The following is a 21,222-nucleotide window of genomic DNA, read 5'->3' as shown; positions in this document are numbered from 1 at the left end:
TCTCACAATATGAGTTGGGAGCAAGACCAGCATTTATTGCTTTTTCTTTGTTTCTTTGTAGGTGTTGGGACTGCTGTACTCTATATGTGATGGCAGTTCCTGCAAACACTGTTAGAATGCTGACACTTAACTGCCCTCTGGGGCAATTAGGGATGGGCAATAAACACTGGCCTAGCCAGTGACGCCCATGTCATATGAATGTGCGACGTCGAGGAATGTCGGACAGTTAATCCTTCAGCTATATCAGCACCAGATGGTTAATGGCCAGACCTCTCCAAAACTATAGAGTGCAGTAGTTTGAGAATAGAATCCTTAACCTTTGAAAAGCAAATTGAAGACCACTTGACCAATATGGGATCAGTTTCAGATATTCACTCTGCTGTGGAGAACACGGTCAGGCATGATCAATTCTTGCTATTACCTCCTGCACTGGTATAATGGTATAATGGAATAGGTATTCACTTAAACTGCTGTACCTGGAAAAAGTTTGCAACTTGTACTAGAATAAATGAGCAAGTTTTTACTCTTCCTTTAATAACAGTTATCTTAACCTAATAGCTTTCCAAAGACTGTCAATATTCTTGAATTCCTCCGATGTCCCAAAGTTTGGAAGTAGAGTGATTCCCATCATTCTGAAGAACGGTCATTTCTGGACCCGAAACATTAACACAGTTTCCCTCCCCACAGCTGCTGCCAGATCTGCTAAGTTTCTCCATTAAGATTAGATTCCCTACAGTGTGGAAACAGACCCTTCGGCCCAACAAGTCCACACCGACCCGCCGAAGCGCAACCCACCCAGACCCATTCCCCTGCATTTACCCCTTCACCTAACACTACAGACAATTTAGCATGGCCAATTCACCTAACCTGCACATCTTTGGACTGTGGGAGGAAACCCACACAGACACAGGGAGAAACTCCACACAGACAGTCACCTGAGGCGGGAATTGAACCCGGGTCTCTGGTGCTGTGAGGCAACAGTGCTAACTGCTGTGCCACCGTGCCGCCCACTCGGTGTTTGTTTCACATTTCCAGTATCCACTGTATTTGGCTTTTATTTCTGTGTTTACTTTCTTGGCTACACAATGTGAGGAACATCCACAGATCCGAATGCTGACAATCAATTCAGACAATGTTTCACCAGTAAAATATGCCTTTGCCCCAGTGCTGTCATCTCCCTAACTCTCCACAGTGACAGAGTTAATATCCAAAAATGACACTGACCTTGCCAAGCAGTCAGCAGTTTGTTTTTCAACTGTTTTGATTTCCATTCTTATACTGTTGCTCTCCATACGTTTGCAAACCTAAGTTGATATTATTTCAATGTGCTGCATTGTAGCTGAATTCTTTCACATTAAATACAATATTTTCATAATTTGTGGATTGATGGTTACATTGACTCATGGCCACGACTGAGTAAACAGCACTGAACCTGTGCTCTCAATCACTCAACACTCACATCAACACTACCAAGTATTCTCCAAACACTATGACTGCTAAACACCGATAAATACGTCTCTGGAATGTTCAAGTATCAAATGATTCATTGCTCCAGTACTTTTTGTTTTGGTCCTTTTAAATAAAAGCTCTTTTTTGCCACCAGAATTAATAAATGTTCAGTTCTCACACTGGCAGATGTTACCATGAAGGACTCTCCTTCTCAACCTCTCCCCTCATCCGAGGCGTGGTAACTCTCAGGTTAAACCACCACCAGTTCTCTCTCTCTCTCTCTAATGAGAGAGCAACCTTATGGTCTGGTAAGACTATGGTGACTTTGATATGGACCTGTTTTTCAATGTACCGACACCAGTTGGAAGGTTTTCACTTGAATCTGGTGCAACACTCATTCATCACGTCAAACAGTTTTCCTCCATTTGTGACAGAGCTGTTATTCTTGATAGTTTACATCCATTTCCAAATGTTCTGTCCAGACACAACATAAGGAAAGATCACATTTGCACAGAAGGCACCTAGTGAAAAAAAATACAATAACCTTCCATCAGCGTTGTCTCAACACCCCCATGGAGCACAGTTCTCGCTGATGTTTAGATTCTTCTGTCTGAATTTTTGATGGTTATTGGAATCAATTGTAACTCACTCTCCAGAATGATGCCAATTTCCAGAATACAGTTTAGTAATACGCTGTAACTTAGCCAATAACAATTAACGTAATCAACAATTAACATAATGTAATCCCTGACTGGGCCTGGGATTGAATGGGAGTTGGTCATTGAGATTATTTAGTGAGAACAGGGACAGGTAGTGTTGAGGAAGTGGGGAGGCTACAGAAGGCCTTGGATAGGCTGGGAGAGTGGACAAAGAAATGGCAGATGAAAGGCAAAGTAGGAAAGTGTGAGGTTATGTACTTTGGTGGTAAGATTGGTGGTGTGGACTATTTTCTAAATGGGGAAAGACTTCAGAAAACTGAAGTACAAAGGGACTTGGAAATCTTACTTTAGGATTCTCTCAAGGTTAACCTGCAGGTTTAGTTGGCAGGTAGGAAGGCAAATGCAATGCTAGCATTAATCACAAGAAGGCTGGAATACAACAGCAGAAATATACTACTGAGGCTGTATAAAGCTCTGGTCACACGGCATTTGGCTGTTGTGGGCCCTGTATCGAAGGAAGGGAGTGCTGGCCTTGGAGGGAGGCCTACAAGAATGATCTCAGGGATGAAGGGCTTGTCATATGAGGAGTGATTGAGGACTCTTTTGTCTGCACTCGATGAAGTTTAGAAGGATGAGGGGGAATCTGACTGAACGTACAGAATACTGGGAGGCCTGGAAAGATCAGATGAAAAGATATTACCACTAGTGGGGGAGACAAAGACAGAGGGCAGAGCCTTGGAGTGAAGGGGTGACCCTTTAGAACTGAGATGTGGAGGAATTTCTTCAGCCGCAGTGTGGTGAATTTGTGGAAATCATTGCCAAAGAATGCTGTCAAGGCCAAGTATTTAAGACAGATAGATAGGTTATTGATTAATAAGAGGATCAATGGTTGCAGGGAGAAGGCAGGAGAATGGGGTTAAGAAATATATCAGCCACGACTGAATGGCAGAACAGACTTGGGCCAAATATCTTAATCCTGCTCCTGTAGCTTATGGTGTTAAGGGTTGCAAATGTGTTGCTGGTCAAAGCACAGCAGGTCAGGCAGCATCCCAGGAATAGAGAATTCGACGTTTCGAGCATAAGCCCTTCATCAGGAATAAGAGAGAGAGAGCCAAGCCGGCTGAGATAAAAGGTAGGGAGGAGGGACTAGGGGGAGGGGCGATGGAGGTGGGATAGGTGGAAGGAGGTCAAGGTGAGGGTGATAGGCCGGAGTGGGGTGGGGGCGGAGAGGTCAGGAAGAGGATTGCAGGTTAGGAGGGCGGTGCTGAGTTGAGGGAACCGACTGAGACAAGGTGGGGGGAGGGGAAATGAGGAAGCTGGAGAAATCTGAATTCATACCTTGTGGTTGGAGGGTTCCCAGGCGGAAGATGAGGCGCTCCTCCTCCAGCCGTCGTGTAGTTGTGTTCTGCCGGTGGAGGAGTCCAAGGACCTGCATGTCCTCGGTGGAGTGGGAGGGGGAGTTAAAGTGTTGAGCCACGGGGTGATTGGGTTGGTTGGTTCGGGCGGCCCAGAGGTGTTCTCTGAAGCGTTCCGCAAGTAAGCGGCCTGTCTCACCAATATAGAGGAGGCCACATCGGGTGCAGCGGATGCAATAGATGATGTGTGTGGAGGTACAGGTGAACTTGTGGCGGATATGGAAGGATCCCTTGGGGCCTTGGAGGGAAGTGAGTGTGGAGGTGTGGGCGCAAGTTTTACATTTCCTGCGGTTGCAGGGGAAGGTGCCGGGGGTGGAGGTTGGGTTGGTGGGGGGTGTGGATCTGACAAGGGAGTCACGAAGGGAGTGGTCCTTGCGGAACGCTGATAGGGGAGGGGAGGGAAATATATCCTTGGTGGTGGGGTCCGTTTGGAGGTGGCGGAAATGGCGGCGGATAATACGTTGTATGCGCAGGTTGGTGGGGTGGTAGGTGAGAACCAGTGGGGTTCTGTCTTGGTGGCGGTTGGAGGAGCGGGGCTCAAGGGCGGAGGAGCGGGAAGTGGAGGAGATGCGGTGGAGGGCATCGTCGATCACGTCTGGGGGGAATCTGCGGTCCTTGAAGAAGGAGGCCATCTGGGTTGTGCGGTGTTGGAATTGGTCCTCCTGGGAGCAGATGCGGCGGAGACGAAGGAATTGGGAATATGGGATGGCGTTTTTACAGGGGGCAGGGTGGGAGGAGGTGTAGTCCAGGTAGCTGTGGGAGTCAGTCGGTTTATAATAGATGTCTGTGTTGAGTCGGTCGCCCGAGATAGAAATGGAAAGGTCTAGGAAGGGGAGGGAGGAGTCTGAGACAGTCCAGGTGAATTTCAGGTCGGGATGGAAGGTGTTAGTAAAGTTGATGAACTGTTCAACATCCTCGTGGGAGCACGAGGCAGCGCCGATACAGTCATCGATGTAGCGGAGGAAAAGGTGGGGGGTGGTGCCAGTGTAGTTGCGGAAGATGGACTGTTCCACATATCCTACGAAGAGGCAGGCATAGCTGGGGCCCATGCGGGTGCCCATGGCAACTCCTTTAGTTTGGAGGAAGTGGGAGGATTGAAAAGAGAAGTTATTCAGGGTGAGGACCAGTTCAGTCAGTCGAAGGAGGGTGTCAGTGGAAGGGTACTGGTTAGTGCGGCGGGAAAGGAAGAAGCGGAGGGCTTTGAGTCCTTCGTGATGGGGGATGGAGGTGTACAGGGACTGGATGTCCATAGTGAAAATAAGGCATTGGGGACCGGGGAAGCGAAAATCCTGGAGGAGGTGGAGGGCGTGGGTGGTGTCCCGAACGTAGGTGGGGAGTTCTTGGACTAAAGGGGACAGGACCGTGTCGAGGTATTGGGAGATGAGTTCGGTGGGGCAGGAGCAGGCTGAGACAATGGGTCGGCCGGGGCAGGCAGGTTTGTGGATTTTGGGCAGGAGGTAGAAACGGGCGGTGCGGGGTTGTGGGACTATGAGGTTGGAGGCGGTGGATGGGAGATCCCCTGAGGTGATGAGGTCCTGGATGGTCTGGGAGATGATGGTTTGGTGGTGGGAGGTGGGGTCGTGGTCAAGGGGGCGATAAGAGGAGGCGTCCGCGAGCTGGCGTTTGGCTTCAGCGGTGTACAGGTCAGTGCGCCAAACTACCACCGCGCCTCCCTTGTCTGCGGGTTTGATGGTGAGGTTGGGATTGGAGCGGAGGGAGTGGAGGGCTGCACGTTCTGAGGGTGAGAGGTTGGAGTGGGTGAGAGGGGTGGACAGGTTGAGTCGGTTGATGTCACGGCGGCAGTTGGCTATAAAGAGGTCGATATGTGGAACAGTCCATCCTATGCCTGCCTCTTCGTAGGATATGTGGAACAGTCCATCTTCCGCAACTACACTGGCACCACCCCCCACCTTTTCCTCCGCTACATCGATGACTGTATCGGCGCTGCCTCGTGCTCCCACGAGGATGTTGAACAGTTCATCAACTTTACTAACACCTTCCATCCCGACCTGAAATTCACCTGGACTGTCTCAGACTCCTCCCTCCCCTTCCTAGACCTTTCCATTTCTATCTCGGGCGACCGACTCAACACAGACATCTATTATAAACCGACTGACTCCCACAGCTACCTGGACTACACCTCCTCCCACCCTGCCCCCTGTAAAAACGCCATCCCATATTCCCAATTCCTTCGTCTCCGCCGCATCTGCTCCCAGGAGGACCAATTCCAACACCGCACAACCCAGATGGCCTCCTTCTTCAAGGACCGCAGATTCCCCCCAGACGTGATCGACGATGCCCTCCACCGCATCTCCTCCACTTCCCGCTCCTCCGCCCTTGAGCCCCGCTCCTCCAACCGCCACCAAGACAGAACCCCACTGGTTCTCACCTACCACCCCACCAACCTGCGCATACAACGTATTATCCGCCGCCATTTCCGCCACCTCCAAACGGACCCCACCACCAAGGATATATTTCCCTCCCCTCCCCTATCAGCGTTCCGCAAGGACCACTCCCTTCGTGACTCCCTTGTCAGATCCACACCCCCCACCAACCCAACCTCCACCCCCGGCACCTTCCCCTGCAACCGCAGGAAATGTAAAACTTGCGCCCACACCTCCACACTCACTTCCCTCCAAGGCCCCAAGGGATCCTTCCATATCCGCCACAAGTTCACCTGTACCTCCACACACATCATCTATTGCATCCGCTGCACCCGATGTGGCCTCCTCTATATTGGTGAGACAGGCCGCTTACTTGCGGAACGCTTCAGAGAACACCTCTGGGCCGCCCGAACCAACCAACCCAATCACCCCGTGGCTCAACACTTTAACTCCCCCTCCCACTCCACCGAGGACATGCAGGTCCTTGGACTCCTCCACCGGCAGAACACAACTACACGACGGCTGGAGGAGGAGCGCCTCATCTTCCGCCTGGGAACCCTCCAACCACAAGGTATGAATTCAGATTTCTCCAGCTTCCTCATTTCCCCTCCCCCCACCTTGTCTCAGTCGGTTCCCTCAACTCAGCACCGCCCTCCTAACCTGCAATCCTCTTCCTGACCTCTCCGCCCCCACCCCACTCCGGCCTATCACCCTCACCTTGACCTCCTTCCACCTATCCCACCTCCATCGCCCCTCCCCCTAGTCCCTCCTCCCTACCTTTTATCTTAGCCTGCTTGGCTCTCTCTCTCTTATTCCTGATGAAGGGCTTATGCTCGAAACGTCGAATTCTCTATTCCTGGGATGCTGCCTGACCTGCTGTGCTTTGACCAGCAACACATTTGCAGCTGTGATCTCCAGCATCTGCAGACCTCATTTTTTACTCGAAGGTGTTAAGGGTTTTCAAACTTGAATAGCTACCTTTCTACGGAATCTTGCTGTAGCAAAGTTCATTAGAAATACAGCAGCCGTGAAGATTAACGAACATTTAACAAAAACAGCAACCTTTAAAGGGGCCTCCTGATTCCTGATGAAGGGCTCTGGCCCGAAACATCGAATTTCCTGTTCCTTGGATGCTGCCTGACCTGCTGCGCTTTAACCAGCAACACATTTTCAGCTCTGATCTCCAGCATCTGCAGACCTCACTTTTTACTCGAGTATTATGAATGTTGTCAGTCGAGGTGATCATTGCCAGCCTGCATCAGCTGGGTGCTGGAACAACAGGCACAGGCTCCTTCAGCACCAGGAACAGGCAGCTGGGAATGGAGGGTACCATCTTCAGAAATGAAGACCCCTACAGACAACATATTGCAGCACAGGATCGAGGTAGAGGTGAAGATACTGGTCGATGATGGGGAATGTTGGTGCTGACCAGGAGGAGACTGAAGGACAGAGTTGTCTGTGCCATTGACAGTGCTGACCTCTGGAAAATCTCTCAGGTACTGATCCAACAGCCAGGTGATCAGACACTCCCAGGCTGGAGAACACGTCAGACTCCCAGCTGATGGGGCAACAGAGACTCAGAAGGCACTATGCCCTGGATCCAGTGGTCAATGCCATCCTGTTAAGGTCTTGGTCATTGCAGGGCCCTTCCTCTGCCCTCCAGAGGACAGCAAGGCTGGAAGGAAGCAGCGCAGTGAAAACATGAGGAAGAGGTAACAGCAGAGGAGAGATTGGAGACAGAGGGAGATGCTCTTGCCTCACTCTGTGAAGGAATGTCCCTCTCCCGCCCACCTGGGAGCCAGGGGATCTCAGCTGCCCTCCCTCGTGCTTCTCTGTGGCAGGGTGTGCCACAAACTCTTTCCCTCAGGACACTGAGCAGCCTCAGACGAGGATGCTCTTGCCATTACACTGAGTGCCCAACCTCCACTTCTGCAGCTGCTGCCTCTAGAGTCATACTGTTATAGATGTACAGCATGGAAACAGACCCTTCAGTCCAACTTATCCATGCTGGCCAGATATCCTAACCCAATCTAGTCCCATTTGCCAGCACTTGGTCCATATCCCTCTAAACCCTTCCTATTCATATACCCATCCAGGTGCCTTTCAGATACTTCAACCGTACCAGCACCCACCACTTCCTCTGGCAGCTCAGTCCATAGATACACAACTCTGTGTGTGAAAAGGTTGCCCCTTAGGTCCTTTTTAAATCTTTCCCCTTTCACCCTAAACCCATGCCCTCCAATTTCAGACTCCCCCACCCCAGGGAAAAGACTTTCTCTATTTACCCTACCCATGCCCCTCATGGTTTTATAAACCTCTATAAGGTCATCCCTCAGCCTCCGACGCTCCAGGGAAAACAGCCCCAGCCTATTCAGCCTCTCCCTGTAGCTCAAATCCTCCAAACCTGGCAACATCTTTGTAAATCTTTTCTGAACCCTTTCAAGTTTCAGTGGGTGGCACGGTGGTTAGCACTGCTGCCTCACAGCGCCAGAGACCCGGGTTCAATTCCTGTCTCAGGCAACTGTCTGTGTGAAGTTTGCACATTCTCCCAGTGTCTGCGTGGGTTTCCTCCCACAGTCCAAAAATGTGCAGGTTAGGTGAATTGGCCATGCTAAATTGCCCGTAGTGTTAGGTGAAGGGGTAAATGTAGGGGAATGAGTCTGGGTGGGTTGCTCTTCGGTGGGTCGGTGTGGACTTCTTGGGCCGAAGGGCCTGGTTCCACACTGTAAGTAATCTAAAGTTTCACAACATCCTTCCGATAAGAAGGAGACCAGAATTATTTTTCCCTCAGCTATATAAGTAAGTTTTTTCTAAACCGAAGACCCTACCCTTGTAGGGGCTCCCGCTCATCCACCTCCTCTCATCTTAAACACCAGGGACACATCAGGTAAGGGGCTAGTAAGGTCTGCAGATGCTGGAGATCAGCTTGAGAGCATGGTGCTGGAAAAACAGCAGGTCAGGCAACATCTGAGGAGCAGGAAAATCAACGTTTTGGGCTGGAGCCATTCATCAGGATCAGCCCTTCAGCCCCAATGAAGGCCTCTGGCTAAAAATGTCGACTCTCCTGCTCCTCGGATGCTGCCTGACCTGCTGCGCTTTTCCAGCAACACACTCTCAACTCATCAGGTAAGCTTCTCTTCTTCTTTACGTTGTGACTAGGGGACTAGCAGGGATGGCCGTGTAAGGAGAGCAATGTTCCTCCTGCATGATACTTGAGGTGAGGGACAACATTAGTGTCCCATCCAAGTACATCTGCAGGAAGTGCACCCAACTCTCGCTCCTCCAAGACCGTGTTAGGGAACTGGAGCAGGAGCTGGATGAACTTCAGATCATTCAGGAGGCAGAGGCTGTGATAGATACGAGTTACAGCGAAGCAGTTACTCTTAGTCACAAAGAAAGCTGGGTATCTGTTTGAAGGGGGAAAACAGTCAGTACAGAGATCTCCTGTGGGTGTTCTCCTGAAAAACAAGTATACTGTTTTGGATACTGTTGGGAGGGGGGATCTTACCAGGGGTATGCATTGGGGTGCAGGTCTCTGCCACAGAGTCTGTCTCTGTTACACAGAAGGGAAGGAGGGAAAGGAGGAGAGCATTAGTTATTGGGGACTCAATAGTTAGAGGCTCAGATAAAAGGTTTGTTGGGAACAAACGAGACTCGTGGTTGATGTGTTGCCTCCCAGGTGCCAGGGTCCGAGATGTCTCAGATCGTATCTTTGGGGTCCTGAAGGGAGAGGGTGACCAGCCTCAAGTCATGGTCCACATAGGTACCAACAATGTAGGTAGACAGAGGGATAGGGATGTAAGGCAGGATTTCAGGGAGCTAGGGTGGAAGCTGAGAGCGAGAACAAACAGAGTTGTTATCTCTGGTTTGTTAGCCGTGATAGCGAGGCAAGGATCAGGGAGAGATATCAGCTGAACACATGGCTGCAGGGATGGTGCAGGAAGGAGGGTTTTAGGTATATGGATAATTAGGGCTCTTTCTGGGGAAGGTGGGACCTGTACAAACAGGACAGCCTTCGCTTGAACTAAAGGGGTATTAATATCCTGGGTGGGAAATTTGCGGGTGCTATTCAGTTGGGTTAAACTTGCTCAGCGGGGGGATGGGAACCTGAGGTGTAGTTCCAGTACACAGGAGGGTGAGATTAGGGAGGACATGGACAGGATTTCATGGTCACAGGAGTGCGCTGACAGACAGCAAGCTGGTTTGAAGTGTAAAAAATGAGGTCTGCAGATGCTGGAGATCACAGCTGCAAATGTGTTGCTGGTCAAAGCACAGCAGGTTAGGCAGCATCTCAGGAATAGAGAATTCGACGTTTCGAGCATAAGCCCTTCATCAGGAATAAGAGAGAGAGAGCCAAGCCGGCTGAGATAAAAGGTAGGGAGGAGGGACTAGGGGGAGGGGCGATGGAGGTGGGATAGGTGGAAGGAGGTCAAGGTGAGGGTGATAGGCCGGAGTGGGGTGGGGGCGGAGAGGTCAGGAAGAGGATTGCAGGTTAGGAGGGCGGTGCTGAGTTGAGGGAACCGACTGAGACAAGGTGGGGGGAGGGGAAATGAGGAAGCTGGAGAAATCTGAATTCATACCTTGTGGTTGGAGGGTTCCCAGGCGGAAGATGAGGCGCTGCTCCTCCAGCCGTCGTGTAGTTGTGTTCTGCCGGTGGAGGAGTCCAAGGACCTGCATGTCCTCGGTGGAGTGGGAGGGGGAGTTAAAGTGTTGAGCCACGGGGTGATTGGGTTGGTTGGTTCGGGCGGCCCAGAGGTGTTCTCTGAAGCGTTCCGCAAGTAAGCGGCCTGTCTCACCAATATAGAGGAGGCCACATCGGGTGCAGCGGATGCAATAGATGATGTGTGTGGAGGTACAGGTGAACTTGTGGCGGATATGGAAGGATCCCTTGGGGCCTTGGAGGGAAGTGAGTGTGGAGGTGTGGGCGCAAGTTTTACATTTCCTGCGGTTGCAGGGGAAGGTGCCGGGGGTGGTGTGTCTACTTCAACGCCAGAAGTATCTGGAATAAGGTAGGTGAGCTTGCAGCATGGATAGGTACCTGGGACTTCGATGTTGTGACCATTTTGGAGACATGGATAGAGCAGGGTGAGGAATGGATGTTGCAGGTTCCAGGATTTAGATCTTTCATTAAGATCAGGGAAGGTGGTAAAGGAGGGTCAAGGACAGTATAATGGTAGCTGAAAGAACTTTTGACGAGGACTCGTCTACTGAGGTGGTATGGGCTGAGGTTAGAAACAGGAGAGGAGAGGTCACACTGCTGGGAGGTTTTTACAGGCTTCTGCAAAGTTCCAGAAATTTGGAGGAGAGGATTGGCAAAACGATTCTGGGTAGGGGTGAAAGGAACAGGGTGGTCATTATGGGGGCCCTTAACTTCCCCAACATTGACTGGAAATGCTCTAGTACGTCAGATGGATCAGCTTTTGTCCAATGTGTACAGGAGGGTTTCCTGACACAGTATGTCGAAGGGCCGACAAGAGGGAAGGCCACACTGGATCTGGTGCTTGGTAATGAACCAGGCCAGGTGTTTGATTTAGTTGTAGGTGAGCAGTTTGGAGAGAGTGACCATAATTCAGTTATGAAAATGTGTTGCTGGTTAAAGCGCAGCAGGTCAGGCAGCATCCAAGGAATAGGAAATTCGACGTTTCGGGCAAAAGCCCTTCATCAGGAATGAGGAAATGTCGTGTTTAGTTTAGCGATGGAAAGGATAGGTATATGTCACAGGTCAAGAGTTATCAATGGGGCAAGGGCAATTATAATACAATTAGGCAAGACTTAGGAGGCACAGAATCGGGTAGCAAAATGCAGGGGATGGGGACAATCAAAATGTGGAGCTGGTTTAAGGAACAGATATTGCATGTCCTCAATAGGTATGTCAGGCAGGGAGGAAGTGATAAGGTAAGGGAACCATAGTTTATGAAAAAGTGTATCTTTTGTTAAGTGGAAGAAGGAGGCTTATATGACGTTGAGAGGAGATGGTTCAGATGAGGCGATAGAGAGTTACAGATCAGGAAGGATTTAACAAGAGAGTTAAGAAGACTAAGGAGGGAACACAAGCAATCTTTAGCAAATAGAATAAAGGAGAACCCTAAAGCTATCTATAGGTATGTGAGGAATAAAAGGACAACTAGGGTAGGAACAGGGCCAGTTAAAGACAGAAGTGGGAAGCTGTGTGTCGACGCTATGGAGATCAGAGAGGTGCTAAACGAATATTTCGCTCCAATATTCTCCTTTTCCTGACTGAAAACAGATGAGAAGACTGAGATACGGGCTCTTAGATGAGAAAGGATTGAGCTTAGTAAGGAGGCAGTGTTATCAATGCTAGAAGGACTGAAAGTAGACCAGTCCCCTGGGCCGGATGGGATTTATCTGAGGATTCTCTGGGAAGCTAGGGAGCAGAGAGCAGAGCCTTTGGCTTTGATCTTTGAGTCGTCATTGTCTACAGGTTAGTACCAAAGGACTGGAGGATTGCAAATGTTGTGCCCTTGTTCAAGAAGGGCAGTAGAGATGATCCAGATATTTAGAGACCAGTGATCCTTATGTCTATAGTACGAAATGTTTTGGAAAGGATTGTAAGAGATAAGATTTATAATCATCTATCAAGCAACAATTTGATTGGAGATAGCCAACATGGTTTTATCAAGGGCAGGTTGTGTCTCACAAACCTCATTGAGTTTTTTGAGAAGGTGACCAAGCATGTAGATGAGGGTAGGGCAGTTAACGTGGTATACATGGACTTCAGTAAAGCCTTTGATAAGGTTCCACGTGGTAGGCTTTTGGAGAAAATGCTGAGGCATAGGATTAAGGGTGATTTAGCAGTTTGGATTAGAAACTGGCTTTCTGTAAGAAGGCAGCGAGTGGTGGTTAATGGAAAATATTCAGCCTGGAATCTCGTTACTATTGGTGTGCCACAAGGATCTGTTTTGGGACCACTGCTGTTCGTCATTTTTGTAAATGACTTGGACGCAGGCATAGGTGGATGCATTAGTAAGTTTGCAGATGACACTAAAGTCGGTAGAGTGGTGGACAGTGTGGAAGAATGTTACAAGTTGCAGGGGGACTTGGATAAACTGCAGAATTGGGCTGAGGGGGGCAAATGGAGTTCAATGCAGCTAAATGTGAGGTGATTCACTTTGGGAAGAATAACAGGGAGACAGAATACTGGGTTAATGGAAAGATTCTTGGTAGTGTGGATGTGCAGAGGGATCCTGGAGTCCATATACATAGATTCCTAAAAGTTGCCACCCAGATTGTTAGTGCTGTTAAGAAGGCATACGGTGTGTTAGGTTTCATTGGTAGAGGGATTGAGTTCTGGAGCCATGATGTCATGCTGCAACGATACAAAACACTAGTGAAGCCGCACTTGGAATATTGTGTCCAGTTCTGGTCGCCCCATTACAGGAAGGATGTGGAAACATTGGAAAAGGTGCAGAGGATATTTACCAGGATGTTACCTGGTCTGGGGGGAGGGGAGGTCTTATGAGGAAAGGCAGAGACTCGGGTCGGTTCTCATTGAAAAGAAGGTGGTTAAGAGGGGATTTGATAGAGACATACAAGATGATCAGAGGATTGGATAGCGCGGACAGTGAAAGTCTTTTTCCTAGGATGATGACATCAGCTTGTATGAGGGGGCATAGCTGCAAATTGAGGGGCGATAGATTTAAGACAGATGTCAGAGGCAGGTTCTTTACACAGAGAGTGGTCAGGGCGTGGAATGCCCTACCTGCTAATGTAGTTAACTCAGCCGCATTCGGGGCATTTAAACAGTCCTTGGATAAGCAAATGGAAGATGATGGGATAGTGTAGGGGGATGGGCTTAGAGGGCCAAAGTGCCTGTTCTGCGCTGTATTGTCCTATGTGCTAATTGTACGTAATATTCCAAAAGTGGCCGAACCAACATCCTGTACAGCCGCAACATGACCTCCCAACTCCTGTACTCAATTTAAAGTCTGGTTGAAGATTTGTAGCTCGGGTGTCCGTTGTTGTGGTTCTGTTCGCCGAGCTGGAAGTTTTTGCTGCAAACGTTTCGTTCCCTGGCTAGGGAATATCATCAGTGCTATTTGGCTCCAATAGCACTGATGATGTTCCCTAGCCAGGGAACGAAACGTTTGCAGCAAAAACTTCCAGCTCGGCGAACAGAACCACAACACCTGTACTCAATACTCTGACAAATAAAGGAAAGCATACCAAATGCCTTCTTCACTATCCTATCTACCTGCAACTCCCCTTTCAAGGAGCTATGAACCTGCACTCCAAAGTCTCTTTGTTCAGCAACACTCCCTAGGACCTTTTCCCTAGAAAGTCTTTTCCCTGGGGTGGGGGATTCCAGAACTAAAGGCAATAGGTTTCTGGCGAGAGGGGAAAGATCTCAAAGGGACCTAAGGGACAACGTTTTTAGAGGGCGTTGCGTGTATGGAATGAGTTGCCAGAGGAAGTGGTGGAGGCAACATTTAAAAGGCATCTGGATGGGTATATGAATAGGAAGGGTTTGGAGTGATATGGGCCAAGTGCTAGCAAATGGGACTAGATTAGGTTAGGATATCTGGTCGTCATGGACAAGTTGGACTGAAGGGTCTGTTTCCGTGTTGTACATCTCTATGACTTTATGACTGTATGATTAAGTGTGTAAGTCCTGCTAAGATTTGTTTTTCCAAAATGCAGCACGACACATTTATTTAAATTAAACCCCATCTGCCGCTCCTCAGTCTACTGGTCCATTTGATCAAGATCCTGTTGTAATCTGAGGTAACCTTCTTCGCTGACCACTACACCTCCAATTTTGGTGTCATTTGCAAACCTACTAACTAAACCTCCTATGTTCACATCCAAATCATTGATATAAATGATGAAAAGTAGTGGACCCAGCAGCGATCCTTGTGGCACTCCAACGGTCACAGGCCTCCAGTCTGAAAAGCAACCCTCCACCACCATCCTCTCTCTTCTACCTTTGAGCCAGTTCTGTATCCAAATGGCTAGTTCTCCCTGTATTCCATGAGATCTAACTTTACTAACCAGTGTCCCATTGGGAACCTGGTTGAATGCCTTACTGAAGTCCATATAGATCATGTCCACTGCTCTGCCCTCATCAATCCTCTTTGTTACTTATTCAAAAAACTCGATTGTTGTGAGACATGATTTCCCACACACAAAGCCATGCTGACTATCCCTAATCAGTCCTTGCCTTTCCAAATACATGTACACACTGTCCCTCAGGATTCCTCCAACAACTTGCCCATCACCGACATCAGGCCCACTGGTCAGGAAACCATCCCAGCGTGCAGTAACAGTTCTAACCCTCTGGCCCCAGGAAAATGTGAACTTCTGATAGTTTTCCATCATCAGCTCCAACCCTGAGACTGACCTGAATATGGCTCTTGAAATGCAGCTCAGTGTGAAATCCCAGACCCTTGATTCACAAATCTCCCCATCACTGACACTGTCAGTATCAGCACATCATGGGGCAGGCTGGTGAACTGCTGTAGCACAGTGGTTCAGCAATAACTGTGAGGAGATATATAGGAGGTAAATGGCATCTCTTCAGCAATGAGAAGACTGCTTAACAACTCAGCCATGCTCAATGTTCACTGAGGCTTTAGGAACACAGTCACCTTTCAAATTAAACAGCAGTAAACAAGAGAGAGAGGTAACTATAGGATAGAACATAGCAATACAATCATAGTTCACAATGCATCATCTACTCTCAAAGAACTAGGAAATGCAAAGCCATCACTCTCTCAGTGATCATGTGAGCCATTCTCCATTCTGCCTATACTGCCCAATAGCACAACAGATAGGGCTAGAATTTGGGGTCTAGCATAGACATATCAACTCTCTGCCCATTTCACTTCCAATTCTAAATTTCCACACTATTTAGCACGATGCACAGAACATAATATCTTTCAACATTCAGGCATCTACATTTCGCAAATAAGGAAAATAATGTAGTTGCCATCATTTTGACAGATAATTCTGCTAATAGTTAACAATTGTATATAGTTGCTCCTCAAGCTGAAGAACTGGGGTCAATTAATCAATGATACAATTAGCTCCAGCAATGCGGAAGATTACTGCATGACTCAAACTGACATATGGAGCAGCAGAATTCATGAAAATGGTTTGCTATTTTCTGGCCCCAATGGACTCCCATTCACCCTCCCTGCAGGACAATCAGGAATACTGAAGTGTCCATCCCTGCAAGATCCCAGAGGAGAAACCATGGAATTGGCAAAAGTTTAGGCAATTAGACATCCTTCCAAAAACACCTTATTTCTTTTCAAGAAGTTCTGCTGCCCATCTATTAGAGGGACGCAGAACACAATAGTCAGGTTAGAATGAAAGCAGAAATTGCCATGCAGACTGCTGAGCTGCAGTATTCTCTCCAATACTAAACAAGTATGTCTTTGTTATTAGCCAAGAAGGTCAACTACGAAACAAATATAGTAAGTCCTCATTTAAAGTGATGCTGAAAGTTCTTAAAAATCCTGTGTTCAAATTAAGCAACTTTTAATTAAACGTGGTTTTCCATAAAAATCAGGCTTAAAGCAAGTATTAGATTCCTTCATTTCTCAATCAAAAAAGCAACATAAAAGTTGAAATACTGTCCTATATGTGTACAAAATTGCATTCCCAGCTCAAATAATTTGCAAAATAAGATCATTACTAAATATAAAAAACATATAATATTGAACAAAATCACTGCAATGACCTTCACTATACAGTATTGTTAGAGTAACCAGGCATCATCTAAAGGCAGAATTACTTGCACTCACTGAGTTCTGTTATTAGATGGGAGCCCAGAATCTCAATGACACTAAAGGAACGGAACCAATCACAAAGAAAAGGGCAGGACTTCAGTCTAAGGTAAGAACAGAGAGTGGGTGTGAGGTCAGGGTAAGCTCGGAGATATGCACAGGAGAGATGAGGAATTCGCCTTCAGAAGTGAAGATGTTCAATCCCCAGAAAGCTGATTCCACATCAGTAAGCACAATAATTAATACTTAATGATCCGAACCTGGTAATTATATGATGTAGTGTTCTCACAGAAACACTTAGTGTAATCACAACAACTCCTTTGTCTAACATCAGTGAAGACATCAATCTGTCTAAGGCAGTTGAATCTTTGCACGTCTGCTGGGTGGTATTTTAAGCAGTGAGTTCCCCCATGTACTGGCCCATCGTTGTGTATAATTTGGATATTTCACTGCTGTCCTGTGAAGATGAACCTACTGCCTGCCGTATAACTCTGTTTAAGCTCCGCAGCTGGGATACCCAGGAGCATTCAGTGACATTGCCCATATTCTCCAAACTTAGTGACTGTTGAGGAGCTGGCGATGGTCGGTGTCTGCATCTGCTTGGATGCAGCTTTGAGTGCAGTGTGTGAACTAGTGGCACATTCTAGGTCCTTCTATAAAAAGACAGAAAGAAGTGACATAGATAAGGGGCTTCTGAGGGTGGATAAATCCGTCAGCAACACATCTCATGTGGACATGCTGAAAGCCAGTTTATAAAAACAGCAATGGTCAGAAATATCAAAGATGTCAGGAAGAGCTGTGGAAGGAGACACCAAGTAAATGTTTCAGATCAAGCACCTTTCATCAGATCTGAACAATGTGGCGATCTGTATTCTTTAATCTGTAACATTTCCCAATAACGATAAAAACTCTACAACTCAAAACATAAGCTCTGTTTTTCTCTCTCCACAGATGCTGCCTAGTCTGTTGATTTCTCTAATAATTTCATTTAAATTCAAATTTCCACAATCCACAGTATTTTGATGTCAGAAAGGTAGTTGCATTTATAGCAAGATCGTTGGATAGGTTTGCAACTACATTTCATAGATTGAGGTTAATATTTGTGAGACTGAGATAGACAACGTCACACGGAAGGGAAAATACTCCCTGGTTTATTATTGTCATTGTCATTCACCCCATCACTGAGGTCTCTGTAAATTGAGGAACATTAATAGTTCATCAATGTTGTCAATGCTGTCATCCTTATTGAGTCACTGTGTTGCGTTTCTGACACCTAGGGAGGGACGTGTTCAATTTTTTCTTGGGTCTTTGTACTGAAGGATCCTGTGGTGATCTTGTCTTGGGTCTCTGGTTTGAATTGGAATCCATGTCCTAAAGTTAAAAAGTGCTGCTTTCCTGACCAATACTCCTGCACGATGAAAAGAACTTCCATATGAAAGACAAAGAAGCTTTCAGTTGACAGACTGGGACCACCAGACAGACCTTTAACTCCGAGAAAAGGATCGACAAGATCATGTCCTATTTACTGAGGTGATGAACTGTGATTATCAGAGACCGGCTCTCGTTAAACTCCAGAATGGCACCTCCAGGATGTAGACTTCTGCAAGATGTGGTGCACGCTATTGTCCTGTTCCAGCCACTCCTACCCCCAACATTCTTCTGTCAGTTCATCAATTAAAATGCTGCTCATCATTGCAGCACACTGTCACAGCCGGGACAGGCTGGAACAGATGGGAAACATAACTTTGGTTAAACATTAGCAGGTCTGAAAGCAGGGTTCGGAGACGCTGCTGCCAGGAAGTAAATTGGTCATTATTAGCTGTGGTCCGTTATAACATCCCTTTTGTATTTCTGAGAAATTATTAATGACACGCAATTGGCTAATGAACATTCAGTCCTTTTCAACTCCAAAATCATTACTTTAAAACAATGACCACTTATAAAAGCACCAGATGAGAATAAAACAGTAAATGTAATTCATGCCTTGAGGAGCTACAAATTACAGTGCGGGAACATACTACAACATATTGCCATCCAAGTTTTCACCATTAATGCTTATTATGTTTCAATAGACAGAATTCAGTTGTTCCTAATGTTCCTAAGCGGCTCAGCCAGGTAAATACACTTCCCAATGCAGCATAATCTGTGTAGCCTAGAAAGTGATGCTTCACAATGGTGTTAGCTGAGTCAGACAGATCAAAAATAAAATCATATTTATGGATCTGATTCTTATCTGGTCAGACTCCTGCTGTCGGCTCCGATGTAATGATCTCTGTGGTGGAACAGCCTATCCCCTTTCAGTGTGTAGGCCTCCTAAAGGATGATCATTTGGTGAAGAGTGCCAGGGTCTGGTAACTGCAGGAATGTACTGAATCCAGAATTAATCTTTAAATGAGAAAACACTGAACTATATAAACACAGGCTGTATTTTTAAATTATATGCACACACACCAGCAAATGGCTTTCTTTGGCAAAGAAATTGAAACTTGAGTAAAAACAAACAGGGTGGGATTTTGAAGCAATTGATAATTCACATTGAATTGAACGGCTGGATGATGAATACTGCACGGTCTTACCTGTAAAAACTAAGCTGATATCTTCCAATTCTTCCACTGGAACTTTGAAACTGAACGATTCATTGTAGAATGGGTCGATAGTGCCCTTCATACAAGATGTCTTTTTAGTTTTTACCAGTTTTAATCCATGCACCAGCTGAACTTTAACAAATGGATCTGTCAAAATTTAAAAGCAGGGCAAGTTTCAGACTGTTATAATATCCAACTGCTATCTTGTCCAATGTGCATTTTCTGTGGATCTACTCTGCGGGACTCTGCCACAGGAAACAGTTGCGATATAAATGTATGATTTCAAAAGTGAGTTGGATTTAGCACTTGCAGCTAAAGGGATCAAAGGATCTGAAAGAAACCACAAATAGGCCACCGAATTGGATGTTGGGATTAGAGTGGTGTTGGAAAAGCACAACAGGTCAGGCAGCATCCGAGGAGCAGGAAAACCAACGTTTCGGGCAAAATTCCTGATAAAGGGCTTTTGCCTAAAATGTCGATTCTCCTGCTCCTCGGATGCTGCCTGACCTGCTGCACTTTTCCAGCACCACTCTGATCTAGACTCTAGTTTCCAGCATTTGCAATCCTCACTTTTGCCTCATAGAATTGGATGGTCAGCAATGATCATAGTGAATGATGGAACAGGTTCGAAAGGCTGAATGGCCTACTCCTGCTCCTATATTCCATGTTTCTCTGTGAATGCTCTGCAGAGTAAAATATTACATTCTTACCAGCTTATTGTACAGTCAATGTTAAATATGAACCTTATTTACCTGAACCTTGGCTCATATCTGTCTGGAGGAGTTGTTTTGCCCTAATAATATCCACATTCAGTCTTCCTGCACTTGGCAAGTAATTGAGAGAAATCAACAACTCTCCTAGTTCAACTTCATTCTGTAAGGAAACAGAGTGTAATTAAAACACCAAGTGTTTGAAGCAATGAATTTAATAATTAAATCATACTTAGGAACAGCTTGGTTTCATATTTAGGATATGAAATATATGCACAAACAGATTTCTTTATGAAATCACAGCCACATATAACACTCTCTTCCATCTTCATATATAGCAACAAATATGTTTCTTCTGGAACAAATCACTTGTAAGTGTTTCTAGAAGAGCAACATTCTGGGCACAAAGTTTAGTTGCACGCTGCCCTGACTTATGGCTCCTATGAGGGATAGTTTCAGAAAACAGTGTCAATTTCTGGCTTTTGTTGGTAGAGGAATTGAGTTCCGGAGTCCTGAGGTCATGTTGCAGTTGTATAAGACTCTGGTGCGGCCGCATCTGGAGTATTTTGTGCAGTTTTGGTCGCCATACTATAGGAAGGATGTGGAGGCACTGGAACGGGTGCAGAGGAGGTTTACCAGGATGTTGCCTGGTATGGTAGGAAGATGGTATGAGGAAAGGCTGAGGCACTTGGGGCTGTTTTCATTGGAGAAAAGAAGGTTTAGGGGTGACTTGATAGAGGTGTACAAGATGATTAGGGGTTTAGATAGGGTTGACCATGAGAACCTTTTTCCACGTATGGAGTCAGATATTACGAGGGGGCATAGCTTTAAATTAAGGGGTGGTAGGTAAAGGACAGATGTTAGGGGTAGATTCTTTACTCAGCGAGTCGTGAGTTCATGGAATGCCCTGCCAGTAACAGTGGTGGACTCTCCCTCTTTATGGGCATTTAAACGGGCATTGGATAGGCACATGGAGGATAGTGGGCTAGTGTAGGTTAGGTGGGCTTGGATCGGTGCAACATCGAGGGCCGAAGGGCCTGTACTGCGCTGTATTTTTCTATGTTCTATGTTCTGTGTGTCCAGATATTGGGAGCAGGCCCTGCCAGTACCAAATCAATAAGAGTGTCACTTGGAGCTGGGAGTGACACAGTGAACAGACCTTGCTGGTAATCAGCTTGTTTCACTGGTTTGACACAGTGATGCCATTTTTGATCTGAAAGTTCCACCTTACAGACCCCTTCCTCCACCTCCCAGAGTGAGCATGGAATTAGC

The 21,222-nt window shown here is 46.9% G+C and overlaps 1 protein-coding gene across 1 annotated transcript in view; it reads right to left on the bottom strand.

Annotated features, from left to right (window-relative positions):
- syt17 (synaptotagmin XVII) overlaps window positions 1-21,222 on the bottom strand; it is an 87,597-nt gene that overhangs the window by 21,443 nt on the left and 44,932 nt on the right. Inside the window, exons 6-7 of the mRNA XM_060840094.1 lie at window positions 19,993-20,113; window positions 19,232-19,387 (exon numbers count right to left, since the gene is read on the bottom strand). Coding sequence (XP_060696077.1) covers window positions 19,232-19,387; window positions 19,993-20,113 — 277 coding nt within the window. The remainder of the gene's footprint in view (window positions 1-19,231; window positions 19,388-19,992; window positions 20,114-21,222) is intronic.

Source organism: Hemiscyllium ocellatum, chromosome 20 (genome assembly GCF_020745735.1).
Source record: "Hemiscyllium ocellatum isolate sHemOce1 chromosome 20, sHemOce1.pat.X.cur, whole genome shotgun sequence".
NCBI classification, from domain to species: Eukaryota; Metazoa; Chordata; class Chondrichthyes; order Orectolobiformes; family Hemiscylliidae; genus Hemiscyllium; species Hemiscyllium ocellatum.
The sequence above is the reverse complement of the archived record's forward strand: the minus strand, read 5'-3'. Positions and strand labels throughout refer to the sequence as shown.